This window comes from Macrotis lagotis, chromosome 7, assembly GCF_037893015.1.
Source record: "Macrotis lagotis isolate mMagLag1 chromosome 7, bilby.v1.9.chrom.fasta, whole genome shotgun sequence".
In the NCBI taxonomy this organism is placed as follows: Eukaryota; Metazoa; Chordata; class Mammalia; order Peramelemorphia; family Peramelidae; genus Macrotis; species Macrotis lagotis.
The window spans coordinates 1,022,970-1,043,988 of NC_133664.1; the positions used below are offsets into that span (position 1 = coordinate 1,022,970).

The 21,019-nt window shown below is 50.5% G+C and overlaps 1 protein-coding gene across 1 annotated transcript; it reads right to left on the reverse strand.

Moving 5' to 3' along the window:
- Positions 1–17,731: 17,731 nt before the first annotated feature.
- On the reverse strand, positions 17,732–20,809 carry SEM1 (SEM1 26S proteasome subunit). Its single transcript, XM_074195361.1, has 3 exons — positions 20,692–20,809; positions 19,920–20,013; positions 17,732–17,965 (listed from the first exon to the last, which is right to left on the reverse strand). The coding sequence occupies exons 1-3, from the start codon at positions 20,765–20,767 to the stop codon at positions 17,923–17,925; spliced, it is 213 nt and encodes a 70-aa protein (XP_074051462.1). The 5' UTR covers positions 20,768–20,809; the 3' UTR covers positions 17,732–17,922.
- Positions 20,810–21,019: the final 210 nt, after the last annotated feature.

Consider the following 21,019-nt stretch of genomic DNA (forward strand, 5'->3'; position numbering starts at 1 on the left):
TCTTGCACCCCGCCCCCCCCCCCTCTAGGCTCCAGCAACACTGGCTTCCTTTCTGTTGGGCACCCATAGCCATCTCTCCTGGCTGTTCCCGTGGCTTCAGTTCTGTGTCAGTTCCATCCCCACTGTCCTCAGGAGGCCTTTCCTGGTCCTCCCCACTGGTAACACCTTCCCTGATGAGATTGCCTCCCATCTCCTCCAAATAGAGCTTATACATCTCATAATTTCCATGTTGGCTTTCCCTTAAGCAGGCACAAATCTGGAGGATAAGGGGAGTCCTGCTTTTCCCGGTTCCCAGTGCTTAGAAGAGCTCCCTTGCACATAGGGCTTAATTTTTCTTTTTAATTTCTGACTGATGGCTCCAACTAAAATATTTGGCCTTGGTTTCTGGTCCCTGATGAGCTCTGTGATGGGGAGCCAGGGCATCTGAGGCAAACCAGCTTAATGGAAAGAAAACCAGGTGCTCAGGGAGTCCAGATACCACCTCCAGACCTTAACTGGGTGACCATGGGTCAGAGTATGAACCTTGGCACTCTCTTCTCTAAAATGGGGCCACTGGATCCTGTGGCCCCTACAGGGTTGGGGTTAGAGTCCAATGGGGCTATTGGGAGAATCCATTTGTGACTTTTCATTACACATGATGCATCTGGAAAGTGATATAGGATTAGAATGCATTCCATCCTGCCAAGTAACTCTCCTCCCCTCCCCTGTCCCCCCCAATCCATGGTCACATCTTCCAGGTCCTTTCATCCACCATCATTCACTCTGCACTGTGGGTCATTTGTCATGGGTAGGTTTGAAAGAGTCTTTGAGACTCTCAGAAGTCCAACCCTTTTCTTCCACCAATGCCCAGCTACTGAGCCACGAATAAAACACACAGCCTTAAAACCAAAACCATGAGAAAAAGACCATTCTCCCAGTTTGGTTTGGGAGGTGGTGGGTCCCAGATGAGGAGACCTGCACAGTCCTGGCTGGAACCCCATGAAGGCACCAGCAGAGAGCTTGCTTGCCATTCCACAGCTATTAAGCTTCAGAGAAATCAGGCCCATCACCATCAGGCCTTTGTGAAGGATGGAAAAATGGGGTTTGCTTCCTCCTCCAACCTGTTGGGAACTCTGTCTCCCAAGGCCCCTGGCTCATTTAGTCTGTAGCTCAGGGCAGTGACTTTTCAGGGTCATACAGCTAGTATATGGCAGAGAGAGAGTCAAGGTATTCAGGGTGAGGCTAGGCTTAGAGCCAGCTCTTCCCTACCTGTGTCTTTGGCCTCATTTGAGAATTTGTAACCTCTAAGTGGGAGACACCTGAGATAGTATGAGTGTATATTAGGGTCGGTGGGCACAGGTCCATGTGGGCATGGACCAGCCACCTGTTGGAAGTGTTACTGCTCCAGCTTTTCATTACTTGGTTAAAAAAAAAAGAATGCATGACTTTCTTTAGTCTATTCTCAGGCCTCTGTTGGAAAAGAAGGAAGCCTGGCATTTGTCTAGATGCCTTCTGTAGGGAGCTGGGTATTGCAAGAAGCAGGCCATGAACCGACAGGAAAAGCTGCCAGAGAATGCAGATGGAGTTGGCTGTTTGCTATTTCCCCAACAGCCAGAGGTGGCTCCTCCTAAGCCTTGATGCTAAAATGTTTACCAAAGCATAACCAATAGACTCCCCTGGGCTTCTGCATGTCTCCTTTCTCCCCTTTCCCCTCCTCCTCCTTCCTACGCTGTTATTTGGCTCAGCCCCCTCCCCAAATCAAGTGCACTTTTGCAAAGAATGGCCTTGGCCCAGAGATCCTCTGGCACTGACTGGGCCCCTCATCCTGTTTGTCAACTTAGACAATCTTTTCTTGTTCATTCTGCAAATATCGATTTGTTAGCAGGTTACTGTCCATTGGGGTGGCCGGGTGGGCCTGGGACATTATCGGTGGTTTTGGTCCTGATTCGGGTCCACAAGCCTGGGTTTTTTCTCTTGGACATGATAGACATGGGCAATGAGTGAGCACCCCAGATCCCCTTCAGAGGGGCTTCTTTCATGGTTATGCTACTTGCAAGCATCAAAAAGCAGACAAGAACAAAGAATCGTGGAAGAGTGGCTAGCCCAGGTGAAGCACTTTTGTTTTCCTAAGCCACCGACTGTAATGGCCCAGATGCACCCCATGTACCCACAGCTTCTGGAAGGGGGTTTGGGGAGCCAATCTTGGGGCTCAGACCTGCACATCATCACAAGAGGCTGTACCCAAAAAAGGAGCCCAGAGATTCTGTCCTCCACATTCTGCAGCAGGGAAGTTGATGAAAATTGCCCAAGGAGAAAGCAATCTGGGGGCCTATGGCCCCAGTACAAAGTGTTTAGCAAATGGCATTGACAGAATTTTAAGGGTGTCACTGAAACTCAGCTTCCTCTTCCCACTGGGTGAGTCTTCCTCCACCCCATTCACATATTCAGAGGATAAACTCATTTAGCACTTAATCCAAAGGGGCCCTCTAAGCAGGGGTGGGGGGCATCTGCAGATTTGGCTATGCTAGGCTGGAGGCAGGTTCCCCAGATCAGTCCCCACAGAAGAGCATCTCTCTGTGTAGCCTGGAAATTGAGGGAGGGAGGGAAGGAGCAAGCCTGGGGGGAGGGAGGGTGGGCGGGCAGGCTTCTCATTTTTGCTTTTGTTCTCCGTTCTAGCACCGAGCCAGGTATTTTGGACATGCTCTAGAAGGCTTCCTGGAAGAAGAGAGAAATCAGAAGGGAGGGCAGCAAATACACATTTTGATAGCAGCAGGGACTGTGGGGGAAAAGGAAGAGAAGTTGGGGGAGGGAACGGAGGGCCTCACCCGCACTAAAAAGGAGAGCCCAGAAGGTTCAACGACTTCTACTTCTGGACCTGGGAATGTGGATCCACCAACTAAAGTGGTCTCTGAACAATAGGAAAAGGATGAATACGCTAAGCACCTGGGGATTTCTTCCTTTCTGAGCTCCCTAGGCTGGGAATTCCCATCCCTACTTAGGAGCTGAGATGGATTTTGGGTCCCAGTTAGCCCCTGGGGCTAGTCCAGGATATGGCCACAGGAAGAAGGAAGCCCGAGAGACCCCTTTCAGAATTTTCTGCATGGAAAGGACAGATGGTGGCTCCTTTCTGGAAGGAACTTCTGACTAATCTTTCTGTGGAGCTCCCAGCTGGCCAGTGTGATGCCATGTCCCACTGCTTCTTTAGACTCCATACTCAAGCTCATGGACCAGCAGCTTCTGTACCAAGCTAGGTAGCCCATGTACTCAGGAATCACCAAATGTGGCTGCTGGACTCTGTCCAAGAAAGAGAAATTTGTCTTCAACAACTGGAGAGAGTTCCTTCATGGAATCTGGCTCTTTCCCAATTGCTAGGAAGACCCCCCACACACACTTCTGTGGTACCTCCAGATGAGTGGCAGAGTACTACCTGTGGGCCTGTCCCTCCCACTGTGATGTACCAGGCAGGGGGAACCCAAGCCCTATTCTTCTCAGATATATTTCTGCTTTGTTTCTGTCTGTACATGGACATGAGGACCCTCGTTCCAGTTTAGGCTTAGAACTGCCCAGCAGTTTCTGTCCTTGCTAGGAGAAGAATACCAGTCACACTGCGCAGGGTTCTGACTTTCATTATTTTTCATCAGCCAAACTGACTAGGAGCATTCCTCAATAGGGTGTCCCTCTCATCTTGAAGAACTTGGGGTTGGCTGGCGGGTTTCATGGGCCAGGTGATATTCCCTCCCAACTCCTCTTTCCCCTCCCCCCAGCCACCAGACAAGCGGACCCAGAGGAGAACAAGGGTAACCACTCGCTGTCAGCTGACAAGCATGCCAAGGCCCCTCGAGCTGCTCATTACGGGGAGAGATGCCAAGTCTTTCCCAGCAGCATTTCTATTGGTGCAGGTCACTTGGTCAGTAAGTGTGCTACTGTGTCTTGAGTCACTCGTGGCCACCCTAATGGAATTCCAAGAAAGGAAATGAACTGGAGACCATTAGAATTTTTCATTAGATCGCTGAAGGTTTCCTGGGGAAATAGGGGAGGCAGGAGGTAGGCCCTCTTCTCATCTTGAGGTTGGTACTGACCTTTGTTCATTACCCCATCCAGGGCCCAAGTCCACTGCTAGCCATGGTCTCCAAGGTCAGCACCAGCCAATGCTAAAGAAACCTGGAGAAGTTTTCTCTTGGAGTCAGTCTTTAATCACCCTCAATCTGCTGGTGTTTGCTCCTGGCATGGACATTGCCCAGCCATAAGGAATGCTATGGGTCTCTGGGTAACCAGGATACAAACTCTCCCCCAAGTGGAGATCAGAGGAGGGGCCAGTTTGGAGGGGTCCAGGTTCTGTGATGTCTTATAGGAGGAGGATCCCAAGCATAGAAATACTGCAGGATGTGGACTTTGGAAAGGGAACCATCTGTAGAGGCAAATGTCCCCTGTTGTTGGAAATGGTCTTTGTCACAGACAAGGCAGGGGCCAGCTCTCTGCGTTCAGCTTTGGTGTGAGTGAGCCTGGCACAAGCCCATAGAGCTGCCCTTTCTCTGCTCTGCTCCAGGCCCATTGCCCTGAGCTCAGAGCTGTGGTCTCATTGTTCCTCAGTCCCTTTCCCCCAATACTGTTGCTAGAGGGCCTTCCTGAAGCCCACACTCACCCATCACCTTGGGGAAACCCTTCTATTCGGTCACTGGATGCTTCCTGCTTCGGTTTATCTTCTTCCCCTCTGTCCAACTTGTCTCTATCACATCTCTATTTCAATCAATCATGCCCTAACCCTCCGAATTATGGTGTCCTCTTTACTCTTTCTTCCCTCCCACCTAAACCAAGCAGTACAGTAGAGGGATCTGCCATCTACTTGGCCCCCATCCTCATCACCCTCTCTCTACCTCAGCTTCCCATCTGTCCCTGACCCCCTGACTTCCTCTTCAGTTGCTACCACACACCGCCACCCTGCTTGCATAAGCCTTGAATGGCTCCTGGAACTCAACATAGAATCTAAACTTCTCCACATTGGCTTTCAAGGCTTTCCACAATCTAGCAAAAGATACCTCACAACTTTCCAAAGCCAATTGTCCATTTGAGGAGGGCTGCCCTCCTCCACTCCCATGCACATTCCTAGCTATGTGCTGAGGAAAGGAGGTTTCCTGAGTGGGGTAGGGCCATCTCTTTCCGCTACTTGTGCATGAGGCTGCCTTGGTACACACAATTTCCCCTCTTCACATGGATCACTTGCGTGCGCCATTATGCTGTGACAGGAGATGGAAGTTATCAATCCATCTCTTTTGTGGGCCAGTATAGGTATGCAAATACTGAATCAAAAATGAAAAACAAAGGAAAAGCAGAATAAACAAAACAACCCTCCCTCCCCACAATGGGTCTATGATTCCACACTGATACACACAATAGTTATATAGAGACTTAAAAAAAAACACCCAAGTGTGTATGCTGACAAAATAACCAGTTCATTTTTTTTTACTTTTTAATATATATTTAAAAAATTTTAAAAACATTTTTATTTAAGGTTTTGATTTCCAATTTCTCATCCTCTCCCCTTTGATAAACAATCAACATAGGTTAAACATGTGAGGTTACATAAAACATTTCCACAGTAGTCATTTTGTATAAGAAGAGAATAAAAGACAAAAAAGTGAAAAAAATACTTTAGACTGTATTCAGTCCAAACAAGTTCTTTCTCTGGAGGTGGATGACATCCTTCATCATCAGGGCTTTGGGATTGTCTCGGTGTGCTCAGCCATTCACAGGTCTTCAGAGATCAACATCACTGTTACTATGTACAATGTTCTCCTGGTTCTGCTCACTTCACCATGCATTAGTTCACAGAAGTCTTTCCAGGTTTTTCTAAGATCATCCTTCTCATATTTTTATAGAGCAATAATATTCCACAACCATCACATACCACAGCTTGCCCAACTCTTCCCCAATTGATGGGCATCCCTCCAATTTCCATTTCTTAGCCAACACAGAAAGAACTGCTATGAACATTTTCAACAACCGGTTCTTGAATCTCACTCCATTATTCCTGCTCAGTTTGGTCTGTGCTGTATCAAAGACATGAATCACTGGATTATTCAAATTCATTTTTTGGGGGGGAGGTGTCCAGGATGTGTGAGGTGGGATTTGAATTCAGGTCCTCCTGACTTCCAGGGTCAGTGCTCTATCTGTTGAGCCACCTAGCTTCCGCATCTCTTTTAAAATTATGAACTTCATTTTCAGACATGAGTATTTCAATATACAAAGGACAAGAAGGAGACTTTAGAAGAAACTATGAAGTTGTATCCCCAGCGCTCAGGGAGCGAATGTTCTGTTGCTTAAAATTTATTCTGTATCCCACCTTCCTCTGTCTTAACAGAGCTCCTCAACAAGTTTGTATCTTTGTGAGCGTGTGTATGTCTGTGTCTATGTGTGCGTGTGTGTGTGTATGTGTGTGTAAATTTAACAAGGGATCCACAAAAAGCTCAACTTTGTAGCTCCTTTTTGCAATTTCAAAAAACCTTCTATTGCTGCCCTCTGCTCCCTCATTACCTGTTGCCCCCCCCCCCCCAGCAGAAAGCCCTCCCTTGTAACCTCATCTCTTGTAGGAGTGCCCAGTGGGCTGCACCCTCTGCCCCAGCACATTCAACCCTTCTCTCATCATTGAGCACAATTTGTTTTGGAATTGGAAATCTGCTGCTGTAGAGATGAAGCCTTCCCTCCCTGCTTACCTCAGAGTTCGAAAGGCTGATTACTTGGACCAAAGGGACTGAACATTTCTCAACTGAGAGTTTCTTTTATTTTTTCCAATTACAGGTTATGGAAGTTTTTCAGCATTCATCCACCTGTGTATTTCTAAGTTCCACATTTTTCTACCCCCCTCCCTTCCCAGCCCCCTCCCCTTGGCAGTGAACAGTCTGGTAGAAGTTGGCACAGGCATTTTTGTGTTTCACAGCTTTACACAGCAGTTTGTGTTTGAGGAATTAGGACACAGAGAAAAGAAGGCAAACCATGGACTCGGAAGACAAAACAGGAGAGAAGTTTAAACAAATGAACATACTATCCATTTGGAATCCGTGGGGTCGGAGTGTGTTTTTCCTCCTGGATGTGGATGGCATTGTCCAGAACAGGTCTCCCAGGAGTGGGATTGAACATTTCAAAAAGGTCCTGTGTTGTGTTGTATTGTTTATCAAAACAATTTGGGGTTTTGGCAGCAGTGCCATGAGAAGTCTGGCTTTCCAAAGTCACACCGGGTTGCAGTCTGTCCATTATCTTTGCTAAGTGGTTCTGGTATCTTGGATGGTTTTGATGTGCATTTCTCTGATTATTAGGGAATTTTTCTTTTTTAAACTAATGTTTATTGCTATCTTTTGTCTTTTACATCATCAGAATTTCTCCCAGAATTCCTCCTGCTTCTTCCCCTTCCAAAGAGCCATCTCATATAAGAAATAATATTTTGAAAGAAAAAAAAAAGAAGAGAAAGAAGAAAAACTTCATCAAAACTGACTGAGACATGGAAAAATCTGAAAAGATGGGTCGTGTTCCCCCGCCGGCTCCCTGACTGTGCTGGGATAAGACTGGGAGCATCTTCTCCCATGTTTGCTCTGGGGCCAGGCTTGTCTCTTATACCTTCACCCCTTTCCCTTATTGTTGCTTTGTGGTTCCACCTTCGACCACACTGTTGCAGTCCTTGTTTATATTGCTTTCTTGGCTCTGGTTCCTTTGCACAGCATCAGGTTGTGCCAATCTTTTCATAATTTTAGGTATTCTTCATAAGAGGCAAGCAAGGGGGTGCCCCAGAGCCTAGAATGAGGGGTCTAGAGTCACCCCAGAGACATACTAGCTGGGTGACCCTGGCCAAATCACTTCACCCAACTATTTTAGTTTCTTCATCTATAAATGGAGATAACAATATCACCCACTTCCCAGGATTATTGTGAGGATCAAATTAGATCATATGACCCAGATGACTCTGGAGGAGGAAGCTCCAATTCAATTCACATGCTTGTTGTGGTATCACCTCCCTGATGTTGTGGTCTTCTTCAAAAATGAAGGACAAACATCATTATTATCATTATTATTATCATTATTATTATTATTATTATTATTATTATTTGTAAAGCCCTTTACAAGCCTGAAAACCCTGTATACATGCTGATCAGTCTAATTATCATGTCTTTCAGCTCAGGAATATTCCATCTTATTCAAAAATCACAATTTCTTTAGCCATCATCCAGTTCAGAGGGATCGATTTTGCTCTTTATCACCAGAAAGCATTGCTTCCAACCTTTGGTGGATAGAGGGACTCTCCTTTGAGGGATAAATCTTTTCATCCCCATAACTGCAAAATTCCAACTTCTTTTTCAAAACTCCAACTTTGACCCATTTGAGTATTTTCAGGTAACCGGCAATGCTTTGTCTTTTTTCTGTCAAGAATTACATGTTCATTTATGTATTGGAAAATATATGATTTTGTGCCAACTTCTCTTGTACAAATTGGACTCTCTTTTTCTTTCTCCCAGACTGCTTGGATTTTTTTCTTATTTTGATTGCATTAGTTTTTGTCATGTAAAAGTCATTTTATTTTCAAATAATTAAAATACTGGATTTTCCTTTATAATATCTTCTCTCTCCACAGTGGTGAAATATGCAGCACTTCATTATTTTCAAATTTTTTATGATTTAGACAAAATTGAGATGGTTGCTCCATTTGGAATTTATTGTGGAGCAAGATGTGAAATGTGAGTATGTTTTAGCCCTTAATCCAGATGTCCCAGCATTAGGGAGTTCAGGAAATCTGGAAGGGAGAGCCTCAGTCATGGTTAGCGGCAGACAGAATTATTGTGGAGAGCCAACAAGAAACCACCTTTTGGGGGCCATTCAGTCATCTCCTCTCGTTGGGCCCAGGAGAAGTCTTCCCAAAAAAGTAAAATCAGGGAAAGAATTGGAGTTTAAGACATCCACATGGGCTGCAGAAGATGAAGCAGGAGTGACATTCAATGGAGACTCCAGGAAGAGTCCAGGAGGGAAACCAGCAGAGACTTTGCTATCCGGTGACTTCTGGGCCAAAGTGGGCAGAGAGGAGGAGGGTGAAAAAGATCTGCCAAAACATGCTTCAAAAGGACGACATGAGAGAAGCCAAAAGCTTGTCGAAGCCTTGTTCCCATGGACATGATTCATGGTTTCTTCAAGAAAAGAATTGGCCTGGTGAGCACCGTGTAATAACATTAACAACAAAAATGAAGCTGATTATATTTTGAGACAGGAAACGATTCTTTACTTATGTGGGAATCGTTCAAAAATCAGCCCTGGGTATGGTCAGACCACTGCCTTTTAAGAGGAAAGATCAAAATGAATGGAAATACAAAATGGCAAAAAATATTTGGGAAAAATATATGGCATGCAATTAAAACCCACCAATTTAAACAAGCTATTAATAAAGACAAATGGGAAATGAGCAGCAGAATGGACATGAATACCAATTCTAACAATTCGGATGTAAATCAATCCTCATAATGAGAAGACTAAAAGAATCTAATAAGGGCCTTAGCCAGCAAACAGTTGATCTCCTTGCCAAGTGGAGACATATGGCAGCCAAAGGCAACACCAATTTAGAATATAAACTCATTTGTTAAATCTTATGGAGAAGGATAGTGGGAGATTACATGCAATGTTACTTCACAAATCATTGGGAACCAGTGGAGGGAAAAGTCTATTTCCTTTGTGAGAGCTCCAACTAAAGAAAATCATCTTGAGGGCATTTAAAAATGCAACGGGAAGGACGACAACAGACAGGGAGAAAAATGGAAAAGCTCAATGGAGATTTTGAGGGCAAACTCTTTTCCCCATCAAGAACAGTGAAGACCACCACTAACATCCTGGTCCCAGATGAACTCTGAGGAAGGGGAAATGACACTAAAGAAAACAGACAGGGAACACAGCTGGCCTGAAGGAAGACTCCCCAGAGGAAACAGTCCCTGGAGCTGACATCACTCTGGGGGTGCTGAGGAATCTATTCTGGAGTCACCTGAAAGGCTCTGCTCCAACAGTCTCCCAATCTTCTAGGATAGCTCTAATAATAGGGGCAAGTTTGTTTGTTATTAATACTAACCAGGGCAAAAACTAAGAGGATGGATGTCTGCTTTTTCAAACTGTTCACCTGCAGCATGGAGGTGAATCGGGGCAGAATCTAGACTGAAGAAAGATGATGGATTCAAGGCAATAGGGTTTCCAGATGCTCCCTCTGGACTCTTGGACAGTGCTGATTGAACATCACAGAGCCTTCTGAAGGACCCTGAGGAAGCCTTTTTTTTTTTGGAGCTTTCCTTGGATGAAAGACCAAATTTGCCTCTTGTCTAGAAAAAATGACATGTGGCCAAATGTACAACCAAGAGACCTTGTCCATTGGACATACATCTTGGGCAAAGCCTACACTAAGACAATGAGCTAGGTCTCAAACCCAGCAAGAATAGACTAGACTATCTTGGAAAATTAAACTCTTCTTTTAATGATCCTGAATTTCCCCTATAAAAGAGGGGGAAGGGGCTATCTTTTTAATACCCATGACCTTCCAGTGATATAGAACCCTGCAGCCACCAAAGAAATGGAGGTCAGGTCACTTGTGAGGCACTGCCTAGTGTGGATAAGCAGGCTGCCAAACTAGACTTGAGGAAGTCTGCAGGAGGCGCCCAGGATGGTTGGTCACATGGTGAGGGTGAGGGATGTATAGTGGGCAGCCCACACATGTCCCATGAGAGCATGGGCTTCAGGTAGGACATGAACAAGAACCACCCAACCAAGATATAGATTGGCCTTTGTCCTGTAGTATGGGTAGGGGCAGCCACACCAAGAGCACTGGAAAAGGTGTGGTGTGGATAGACAAAGTGATTTAGGGGCCCAGGAGCTCAACCTCACCAACCACCCTCTTTCTTGGCCCGGACAGCAGGCTTGGCCCTACACAGCTGGCTATCCTTGAAGGCCCATCAAGCTCTTCCATGCTTGTGACACTCCTTTCTCTGGGCTTGGGGGCCTTCTATTCCTCCAAGGCATCCACAAGCACCAGCCAGACTCTGAGGACCATCCCTGGACTCAGTTGCTGCCCTAAATCCCAGGTTCCCTTGCGCACCCAGGGTAAACAAGCCAGAAGCATCCTCTCTGGAGGGGCCAGAAGGGTATCCAGCTGGAGGGTTCCCCAGGGCTCATGGCCTGCCCTCTTCTGCTCTGCTGTTCCCGTTTCCCCCCAACTGTCTTCCAGTTTTCCCAGGAATTACTGTTGAGTTCTCAGGGGCTGAGATCTTCGGTCTGTTGCTTTCTCATTTCCTTTGTGTAACTGGTCCAAGCTCATGTTCCACAGACATGTTGGTGGCCTTACTATTGGAGCTCCAGAGGGTCCAGGGGATGGCTATGTTCACCGGAATGTAAGAAGTGCCTCAGAGGCCTAGGAGCCTAGGGGAGGGAGTCCCTCAGGGAGGGGGGCTCTGCCTTTCTCCCTCCTTTCCCCAACCCCGAGTCTCTCCTCCCATGCTCAGAACACTCTTCTGGCATCAAGAAGAAATGCTCTCTGTGCATTTTCTACTATTTCCCAAGGACTTCAATCTGGCTGTCCACCAGAGTAGCCTCCTCTCTGTTCCCACTTAGCTCCACTAAGCCCCGGATGTCTGTGGAGGGGAGGAAACATCACTCCTATTCCTTTTGGGGCTCCAGGGCTATCATCAGCTCCAGGGTAGAGACAGGCCCTGCCCCCTAAGAGGGGGAGCATTTATTTCCCATGTGCCTTTATTTATACCATGATAGGGGCCATTATTATTGCCATTTTACAATTTAGAAAACTGAAGCAGAGGTTAAGTGACTTGTCTAAGGGCACAAAGTTGGGAAGAGCCTGAGGTCAGATTTGAATTCAGGTCTTCCTGACTCAATCCAGCCCACTATCCACTGCCCCACCTGGCTCCTAAGAGGGAGGAGATGCCATGGGGGGAAGCATATTGGTTCAATATAGGCAACAGAGTCAAAGTGAACATTTGACTGTGTTTTGTTCTATTTTATATTGTGCTCAGAGCAAAGGCAGCCTATGAAGTTGGAAGCTGACCTGGCACCCCCAGAGCTGGCCATGCGGGGGGCATCGTGGAGGTATGACTAGTGCATGGATGACCAAGCAGTGGGGCCTTCCCAGTGCATTTGCTATTTGGCTTCTCAGCTCCAGGCTGATTGACATCTGGGAAAGCCTCCTTCCACCCTGTGGGTCACAAGTGGTTTAAGTATGAAATCCTGAAGCCAATTTGGGGCTGATCAGCTGCTCATTCTCAAAGCCACCACAAGGTAGATAGCTCCTCTGGCCTCAGTTTGTCAGTGTGGCAAATGGGGATAATACTTGCCTTTCTTCTACGGAAGCTTCATCACTCAAAGGTTAGAGTGGACTGAAACATCTGGGCTTATGTCTCCATGATAGAATTTGGGAGTTCAGGAAGACTAGCACCTCTGGGGTGGGGGCTGCTCATCCATCTGTGATGTCCACCTTCACCCACCTCTCACCCTTGGCTTCAAGAAGCTGTAGCACAGCCAGTGGTCCCACAGGTTGAGGGTTGTCAGTGAGTTGGGAAAGGGGGGTAGGGGTCCGCCCCAAGCCTTCCCCCAGTGGGATGGGTCAATGAGAACAACTGGTCCCAAGGGCTCTGTGAAGCCCTTGCAGCTTGCTCAGGAATGGAAGAGGTCAAAGTCTCCACCGTCTGGCCCCTGCTCTTCGATGAGCCTGAAGGAGGGAGCAAAGCTGACGAACATGGGCAGCTCTGCCTCACTTCAATCCAATTCATATTCAAGTCATTGGTCCTCTTCAAAAATGAAGGATGAATCACAGCAGTGTCATGAGCAAAGCAGGAGTCTCCAAAGGGGCTCCTATTGTCCTCAGCATTGCCCGGACAGGGTCCTGGGCCTGACCCCCTCTGGCTTGGAGGCTGCTCATAGACTATGGGGGCATGTGAGGCAAGAGTCATCTTGTCCTCACTCCAGAGGCCTGGACTGAGGCACCCCAGTCCAGAGCAAGATCCTGCTCTGTCTGCCCCACTGCCCACCATCAGGGCACTTTTCCATCCACCGCAGCTGCCCAGCTGCCCCTTCCAATGCCACTGCTCTCTCCTTTTTTACTTAGATTCCCCTTTTTCCTCTAAAGACCCTATTTCCATGTTGTAGTCTGACAACTGCGAAACTCTCTGATGTATGTTAAAGTAGCCACAAGACCCCAGGAAAAACAAAGGCCAAAGACCCCAAACCTCCCCTGTCTCCCTGGAGTTTGGTGGAGATGAGTCAACATGCCTCCCTCCATCTGGGAGCTTCAGGGACAGTGAATCAGAGCCTGGCTGGTTCTTGACACTGAAGACAATGAATTGGGTTATTGTGCATGTAGCTGACTCTGAGTCCCTTTGGGGATTCAAGTATCATGTGGGGATGGGTTGAGGGATGGAGAAGAGGCCACACAGCCCTTCGAACTCTCCAGCACTGGGGATCTGTCTTCTTTCAGGAGAATGGTAGGCTGCTAGTGGGTGTGGGAAGACTTTCCTACTCATCCTCTCCAGCTATGAAGGATCAAACAACAGGAAGGCGCGACTTCTCAGCCAAGGCAGCCCGCAAGCCTTCTCCAGCCTCCCACCAACCCACCGGCTGCCAGTGGGAGCCTGCTTCTTGCTCAAACCTTGCCTTGGACAAGGAGCAAGGAAGAGGTAGGAGCCCTGGATGCACATCCCAGATTTACCACTATGGAGTGACCTTGGACAAATCGCTTTATTTCCTCCCCTCTCAGAGACCTTTCATGAGTGTTTCTAAGTGACTTACACAAGCTCCCAGGACTAGCCAAGAGTTCATGATGGCCTGAATTGAACAGTCTGCTTTACAAAACAGCCTCAGCCCACGACTCTTTCAGCCCTATTGCTAGAGTCTCCACAGAGCTGGGGTCTAATCCATGCTGACCTCTTAATGTGTTGGAACATCCCAATATCAAAAGCCAGAGAAGGCAGCGTCCCACACCATCAGGCCCTCGGAGCTGGTAATGACCATCTTCCTTTGGCAGGTGATTCCTGGCCCCAAACAATACACTGGAGCTCCAGAGAAGAAGAACACTGGCCCCCTCGGCCCCAGCTTCAAGTGACCGAGGGGACCGAGATGCTGGTCACCTTCTATGGGATCATCTCCTCCAAGGCCAGTCGGCAACCTGGTAAAGGGCAGAACAGAGGAGCCAGCACCAATCCACCGGGCAGGAGGCAAAGACCAAAACCACCTGCAGCTGGTCCCAGACTGGCAAAGAGAAACCTCTTGTGGGTTCACCTAAAAGATCAGATGGAGATTTTACCTGAAGCAGACTCTTGGCCAAGTCCACGAATGGGGGGCAGGGGGAGACATTTATCATGCGCCCGCTTGCACCAAGAGATTTATAATTGGATCTCAATGGAACCTGACGATGACCCGAGTTTTGCTGTTGTTCAGTCTTCTCCAAATCTTCATGACCTCATTTGGGGTTCTCTTGGCAGACACGGCAACATGTCTGCCATTTCCTTCTCCAGTTTATTTTATAGATGAGGAAACTGAGGCAAAGGGGGTGAAGTGACTTGCCCAGTCTCACAGCTGGTAAGTGTCCAAGGCTAGATTTGAACTCAGAAGATGAGTCTTCCCAACTCCAAGCCTGGTGCTCTAAAGCTCTCCTCATAAAACCCCAAGAAGAGAAGCTTACCCACCCTTCAGGAGAGCATCAGCCAAACAGGGACATTGGCGATTATGAAAGGTAAAAGGGACAAGAAGGGAAGATGCTGATTGGGGGGGGGGGGGCAATCTCTGTCAGATAGTTCTGACAAGAGTTGGTTTCCAAAGAGATTTAAAGCTGCACCCTGACTGTGGGAACATCTTGAACAGTCAACCAAGACAGGGGCTGGAAAGTCAGCCTCCAAGTGAAAAGGTGGTCAAAGGGGGAGAACAAACAGTTCTCAAGAGAATTGCAAAAATGCTCCAAATCATTAAGAATAGGAGAAATGCAAATTCACACAACCCTGAGGTTTCATTTCTACCCAACAAATTGCCTCCCCCCAACAAAGTCAGGTGGGAATAGTCCCATGTTGGAGGGAATGAAGGAGCCAGGCCCACGGCAACATTATTGGCGAATCTGTGAAGCTATGTGGAGTTCAAGAAGCCAGGAACCCAAACATCAGAACCATAGCTGGTGTTTGCTACAAGAAGGTCATCGATAAGGAGACATTCATTAAAATGTTGTGACCATCAAGAAAGACCTGGAGTCAAGCCACCAGGCCGGGGAGGTGGAGGAGGCAGGAAGCAGCCCATGACAGTGTGGTGTCCTGTCATTCCTGGGCCATAAGGACATGATGGACACAGAGAAGCAAGAAGACTTACAGGAACTGATGCAGCGCCTGGAAAACATGTGTCTAGGAACCTCACATACTAACAGATCAAAGATGAATGGAACAAAATGATGCACCTCAAGGGAGAGGAGGTCATTCTCCTCTCCTACAGAGGGCCCATGTGTGTGTGTGTGTGTGCGTGTGGTGTGTCTGTGTGGGTGTGCAGGAGTCTCTTTCCTTCCCAAGGCCCAATAACTATGAATAGAGAGGATTAAAGGATCTGGGAAATTCTGGCCTCTAAAAACTGGCTCCACAGGCCTGCTGGGCACATGGTCTTTCCCAACTTTTCACGCTTTTTCCAACAGTCCTGGGTAGGGGGATGTCACACTAGACAGATGTGAAAGCCCAGGCAAGGAGACAGAGTCAGGGTGCAGGAAGGCAGCAGCATGTTCCACTGGGGGGACCTCCCCGCTCCCCAAGGCGGGGAGTGAGAACCAGTTCTCCCCACCCCGGCTCACATTCTCAAGGCTCTCAAGTCCCAGCTGCCACCGAATGAGAATCTTGGAGCAAGGTCTCTGCATATCCAACCCCTTCCCCACTTTTCCTGAAGCAAGGTAACTAGATCATGAGGCCGGAGATTAAGGACAAGAAAAGGGCAGTGGGTGCCCCGGGGTGTGCTGGTCTGAAGGGGAGGGCAGCCGGATTTGGGACCAGGTTCTAGATGGAATCCGGCCTCTAGCAAATGGCCTGGAGAAGACTCAGCAGCTAGTAATTGGACAGAAGAGGAAGGAGGTTGAATTGGAAGCTGGCTGGAGAGGACCTCACAGATCAGGAAACTGAGGCTCAGGGGAAATGACTCAGTCCACACTGAGTCAAAGGCAGGATCTGAACTCAGTTCCTGGGATTCCAAGTTTGGGGCTCTTTCCACAGCATCTTGATCAAGCCCTCGAGGATCCCACAATGACAGATGGCTGACGGCTGGACCCCCAGGACTCATACTGCCAATGGCCACAGAAGGTTCCGGGTCTTGTCCCTGGGCAAGGGAGGACACAGGCCAGACTGGTGAAGCTTGGGCTGAAAAACAGATCAGGCTCAAAGGATGACATCATACGAGGAGGAATGGAAAGCTGTGTTTACACAGGGGCCCAAAGAATCAGCCTGAGCTGGCAGTTAGTGGACCCCAAGCTCAAGAGGGTGAGGCTGCCAAGGAGGCTTTCACTGCAGGCTCCTGATGGACTCTTCCTGCTGGGTTGCACAGGGGTCTGCTTTAGGACAAGGTGAGCTCCCAGAGGGATGCAGGGGTCTGCTCTCCTTGAGCCCTTCACCAATGCTGGGCCAGCTTGACCAGAGAATCCAGCCTCCCCACAGGAGTGCTGAAGACTGAGCAGATGGCTGGAGGGGGCAGAGGGAGGAGCACTCAGGACAACCTTCCCGAGCATGACACTGTGGAATACCTGGAGCAGCCCCCCTGGGGCCTCTTCTTCAGGTGGAATTTGTCAGTCCAAGAAAAACCCGTGTCCAAGGTCTAAAAAGCAGGCAACTGGGGCAGCTAGGTGGTGCAGTGGATAGAGCACTAGCCCTGGAGTCAGGAGTACCTGAGTTCAAATCCAACCTCAGACACGTAATAATTACCTAGCTGTGTGGCCTTGGGCAAGCCACTTAACCCCATTGCGTTGCAAAAATAAAAAAGCATAAAATATAAAAAGCTACAAGACACGTGACCCAAGAATAGGGCCGACCACCTCAAGATGAGATGTGCCAGATTTCAATTTAGAGGCAGCCAGCCAAGATGGCACAGGGCAGGACACGGGTTGCTGGCACACTATACTTACTCTCACAAGGCTCCGCTACTGAATTTTAAAATGACACAAAGGTGCCATGACACTTACAGAATAGGGCAGGCAGCCTAGGGATTCCTGCTTGGTTTGACTTCTGCAAAAAAAAGCAATCTTCCCTCCAATGCCCCAACCCCAAAAGTGTGTGTGTGGGATCAGTCTGCCACCTTCTGCCTGGCTAGAAGAGATGGGGGGGGGGTATCCTAGTCCAGCCTTCTCAGTGCCCACAGGATGGACATGGTCTGTCCCCCTGGAATAGTTTCCATAGCAGCAGTCAGGGATGACCCCATCCTTGACCTTTCAGAGATGAGGACCTGAGGGCAGCCCCCATTCCGCCCATCCCCTCTCCCCCCATTCCTGTGGCTGCAGACAAGAAAGAGGAACCAAAACGGGCTTAAACATTTGAGAACATTTTTAATATGGCTCATTGAAGAGATCCCCAAGGCTAACAAGACAGCGCTCTAGAGAAGCTAGTCTCAAGTGCTCCAACCAAAGGAGACTTCCCCATTGCATCTGCCAAGCCCTGAGAGCATGAGGACATCGCCTGACGAAATGGTCACTACACGATTTGGGAACACCATACCTTCCCCACAAAGGACCACAAGGTGAGCTCAAACCATTTATTATTTGCCTCAGGCCAAAATACATGTTGGCAGCAGCAGACAGACCAAGAGCAAGCTAGGGTGGGGGCTTCTGGTCAGCCCAGCCCCTAGTCCTCTCCCTCCCCAGCTCCTGCCCTTCCAGGTGTAGCCAACATTTCCATCCAATGCTCCTCCATCCCCCAGCACCGAACATTGCTATGAGGTCTCCATCTTGTATCCGTGTTTCTCCAATTCAGCTCTGGATAAAAACCAAAGGGACATCGTCAGCAACACACCAGAGAACACAGAAAGACAACACTGGGTCCTGAGTGGTTAGTCAGGAGAAGGCCACAGAGAGCCCCCCTTTCTCCAGGCCATTCTCCACACTGTACTTCCATGCCCAGGGTTTCCCACTCTCTTCCAAACAACCCACACCCCCATCCTAGCTCTGGGCTTTAGCTCATCTGAGATTCCCATCCTCCACATCGACTTGTGCTGCTTATTTTGTTCAACCCTGCCCCGGGATGGCAGACAGCCCCTTCCCACCAAGGGCTGAACAAAATAAGCAGCACAAGTCGATGTGGGGGATGGGAATCTCAGAGGGTTTTTCTCAGATGAGCTAAGGCAAGGAGCCCCTACAAAGGCTGCCTCTCGGGGTCTCTCCTATTTTCTTTCATAAAAACTAAAACCACGAGCAGGCCCTGAACCTGGGGAGAAGGAGAAGGTCCAGGGTGAAGGGACCCCAGGTCACAAACAGGAGCCGTGACTTGGCTCTGGCTCAGATGCACCGCTGGGCCGACGTCACCCCCAAGGATCCCAGAGTGGCTTGGCTTGCTGGGGCCCCCAATGGCTATCCAGCTCTACTTCTTCAAGGATTTCAGGGAGAATGGAGAAGAACTGAAGACAAAGGGAAGGAGCCATGGAGGGGGGCACTGGCGCTGGTTCCCTTTTGTGACAGGCACGGATGACAAGGGTTGGAATTGCCTGGGAAGCAGAGGGCTCAGAGAGAGACCCTAGAGATGGCAAGAAATGAAGTCCAAGACCCTCGAGAGCTGGCAGAAGGCCACAGATAAGTAGGGGGAGGGGGCGTGTCTTTAGATCCCAATGGCGATCCCCAGAAGAGACGGCCCCAAACCTTTCACATTCTTGAATGTGCCATGGCCTGCTCACAAATATGTGTGAAACTAGAGAGAGGTGGGGAAAAGGAAGGAGGAAATAGCTATTTCTTAACCATCCACCATGTCCCGGCTGCCCTGGGGAGCAGAAGCTGTTGTTCTCTTTTACAGAGATGCCCAGGGTCAAACTGCTAGGGAGAGTCTGGGGTGAGATTTGAAGTTGGGTCTTTGTGACTCCAGGCTGAATGCCCAGAGAAAACCTAGAGTGAGCTCCGGGGAAGAAGTCCAGAAATGAGGAACAAAGAGGAGATAAGAAAAGGGCTAGAGTGAATTGAAATGGAATGACCAGATAGAAATGAAGGAAGTGACCAGAAGGAGAGGAGAAGAAGGGGTCTCAGGCTCAGCACCCACTGATCCTGCAGGTTCCTTGTCTATCTACTGATGCATCTTTGTGACCAAACCCGTGCCCCCCTGATCCTTCACTGATGACGGACATCAAGGGGTCAGTCGGGACCCCACTGGCCCTCCCCACTCCTCTTTGGACCGTCTTGTCCGGCTCCCCAGGCTCTCCCCTTCCTAATCAGGCTCCCTTCTGCCCTGTCCCCACTGCTGTGGCATAGACTGGCACCTCCTCCACTCTTGCTCAGCCCCTCAGAGGGGAGACAGTCGATGAGTCTCTGTGACCTCCCATAACCCATCGGTCCTGGAGAACTGAATGCATACTGCGAGAGTGGAAGGACTTTGAGGGAGGCAGAGGTGAGCTCAGCACAGCACAAAATGGGCCGGTGGCTGATTCTAGGCAGGGGCTCGAGTATGGTGAACAGGCCTGGAGGTCCCTTTCCCTTGATGAAAGTGAGAGGCTCTGGTCCCACAGGACCCTCAGGTGAGGCCCATGGGCAGAGTACTAGCCCAGATGGGCTCGGACTAGGGACATGTGAGCCCAGGCTTGAGGTCCGGCTTCGCTCCGGTGCCCGGCGTGGACGAGAACCAGAGCTCGGCCTCCTCCGGCTTGTGATTTCCCAGCCTCTCTGGGTAGGCGGGTTGCCCGCTACAAGTTCACAAGTGGTCGCGGGTGCTTCCCTCTGGCCCCCCAATTACCGTAACTGATTGGAGAAGTCGTCCTCCACGTTGTCATCGTCCCAGTTATCTTCCCAAACGTGCGCGTCCTCGTCTTCATCTAAGCCGGCCCAGTCTGCACCGAGAAGGGGACGGGCCTGAGAGGGCTGGGAGCTCTCCCGGTGTCACCCCTGGAGCCGCCGTCCGGCGCACCCCGCCTTCTGCCGGGCACAAGGTCAGGTGGGCGCCCGGGGCGGGCCCGGGCCTGCTGGGGGGTCTTACAGGGCCCACTTTGCAGCTGGGGAGACCGAGGCCCAGGGAGGCTCAAGCCCGGGGCGCACCAGGGTGGGGGCTCCCCGAGATCTGCCCCCCCCCGAGCCGGGCCTGAGCCCCCCGAGGCCCCCGAGCCCGGGGCCGCCCCCCTGAGCCCCCCGAGCCCGGGGCCGCCCCCCTGAGCCCCCCGAGCCCGGGGCCGCCCCCCTGAGCCCCCCGAGCCCCCCAGCCCGGGGCCGCCCCCCTGAGCCCCCCGAGCCCGGGGCCGCCCCCCTGAGCCCCCCGAGCCCCCGAGCCCGGGGCCGCCCCCCTGAGCCCCCCGAGGCCCCCAAGCCCCCCGAGCCCGGGGCCGCCCCCCTGAGCCCCCCGAGCCCCCCGAGCCCCCGAGCCCGGGGCCGCCCCGCACGCGGCTCCGCGGGGGGCAGGGCCGCCGCCTCGCAGGGGCCGCCGCGCGGGTCTGTCCGCGAGTGCCGGGCGCGGCGGCCCCCCGGGCCCCCCAAGGCCGCTCCTGTCCGCACGGAGGGGCCGCGGGGGCGCTCACCTTCGGCGGGGAACTCCTCGAACTCGTCGTCCTCCTCCAGGAGCCCCAGGTCCACCGGCTGCTTCTTTTCCGACATGATAGCGCCGCGGCCGTCGCGCCCACTGCGCCTGCGCCTAGGCCGCGCGAAGCAGGCCGGGAGGCGGGGGGCGGAGCCCGGCCGGAGGCGCGGCGGCAGCGCGCCTGCGCACGCACGAGCGGACCGGCGCCCGGAGCGCGGGGAGGGGGCGGGGTCCGGGGCAGGCGGAAGGGGGAGCGGCGCGCCTTCCCGGCGCCCCTCGCGCGGCGAGCCGCGTGTGACGTCACGCGGGCCGGGAGGCGGCTGTGGCGC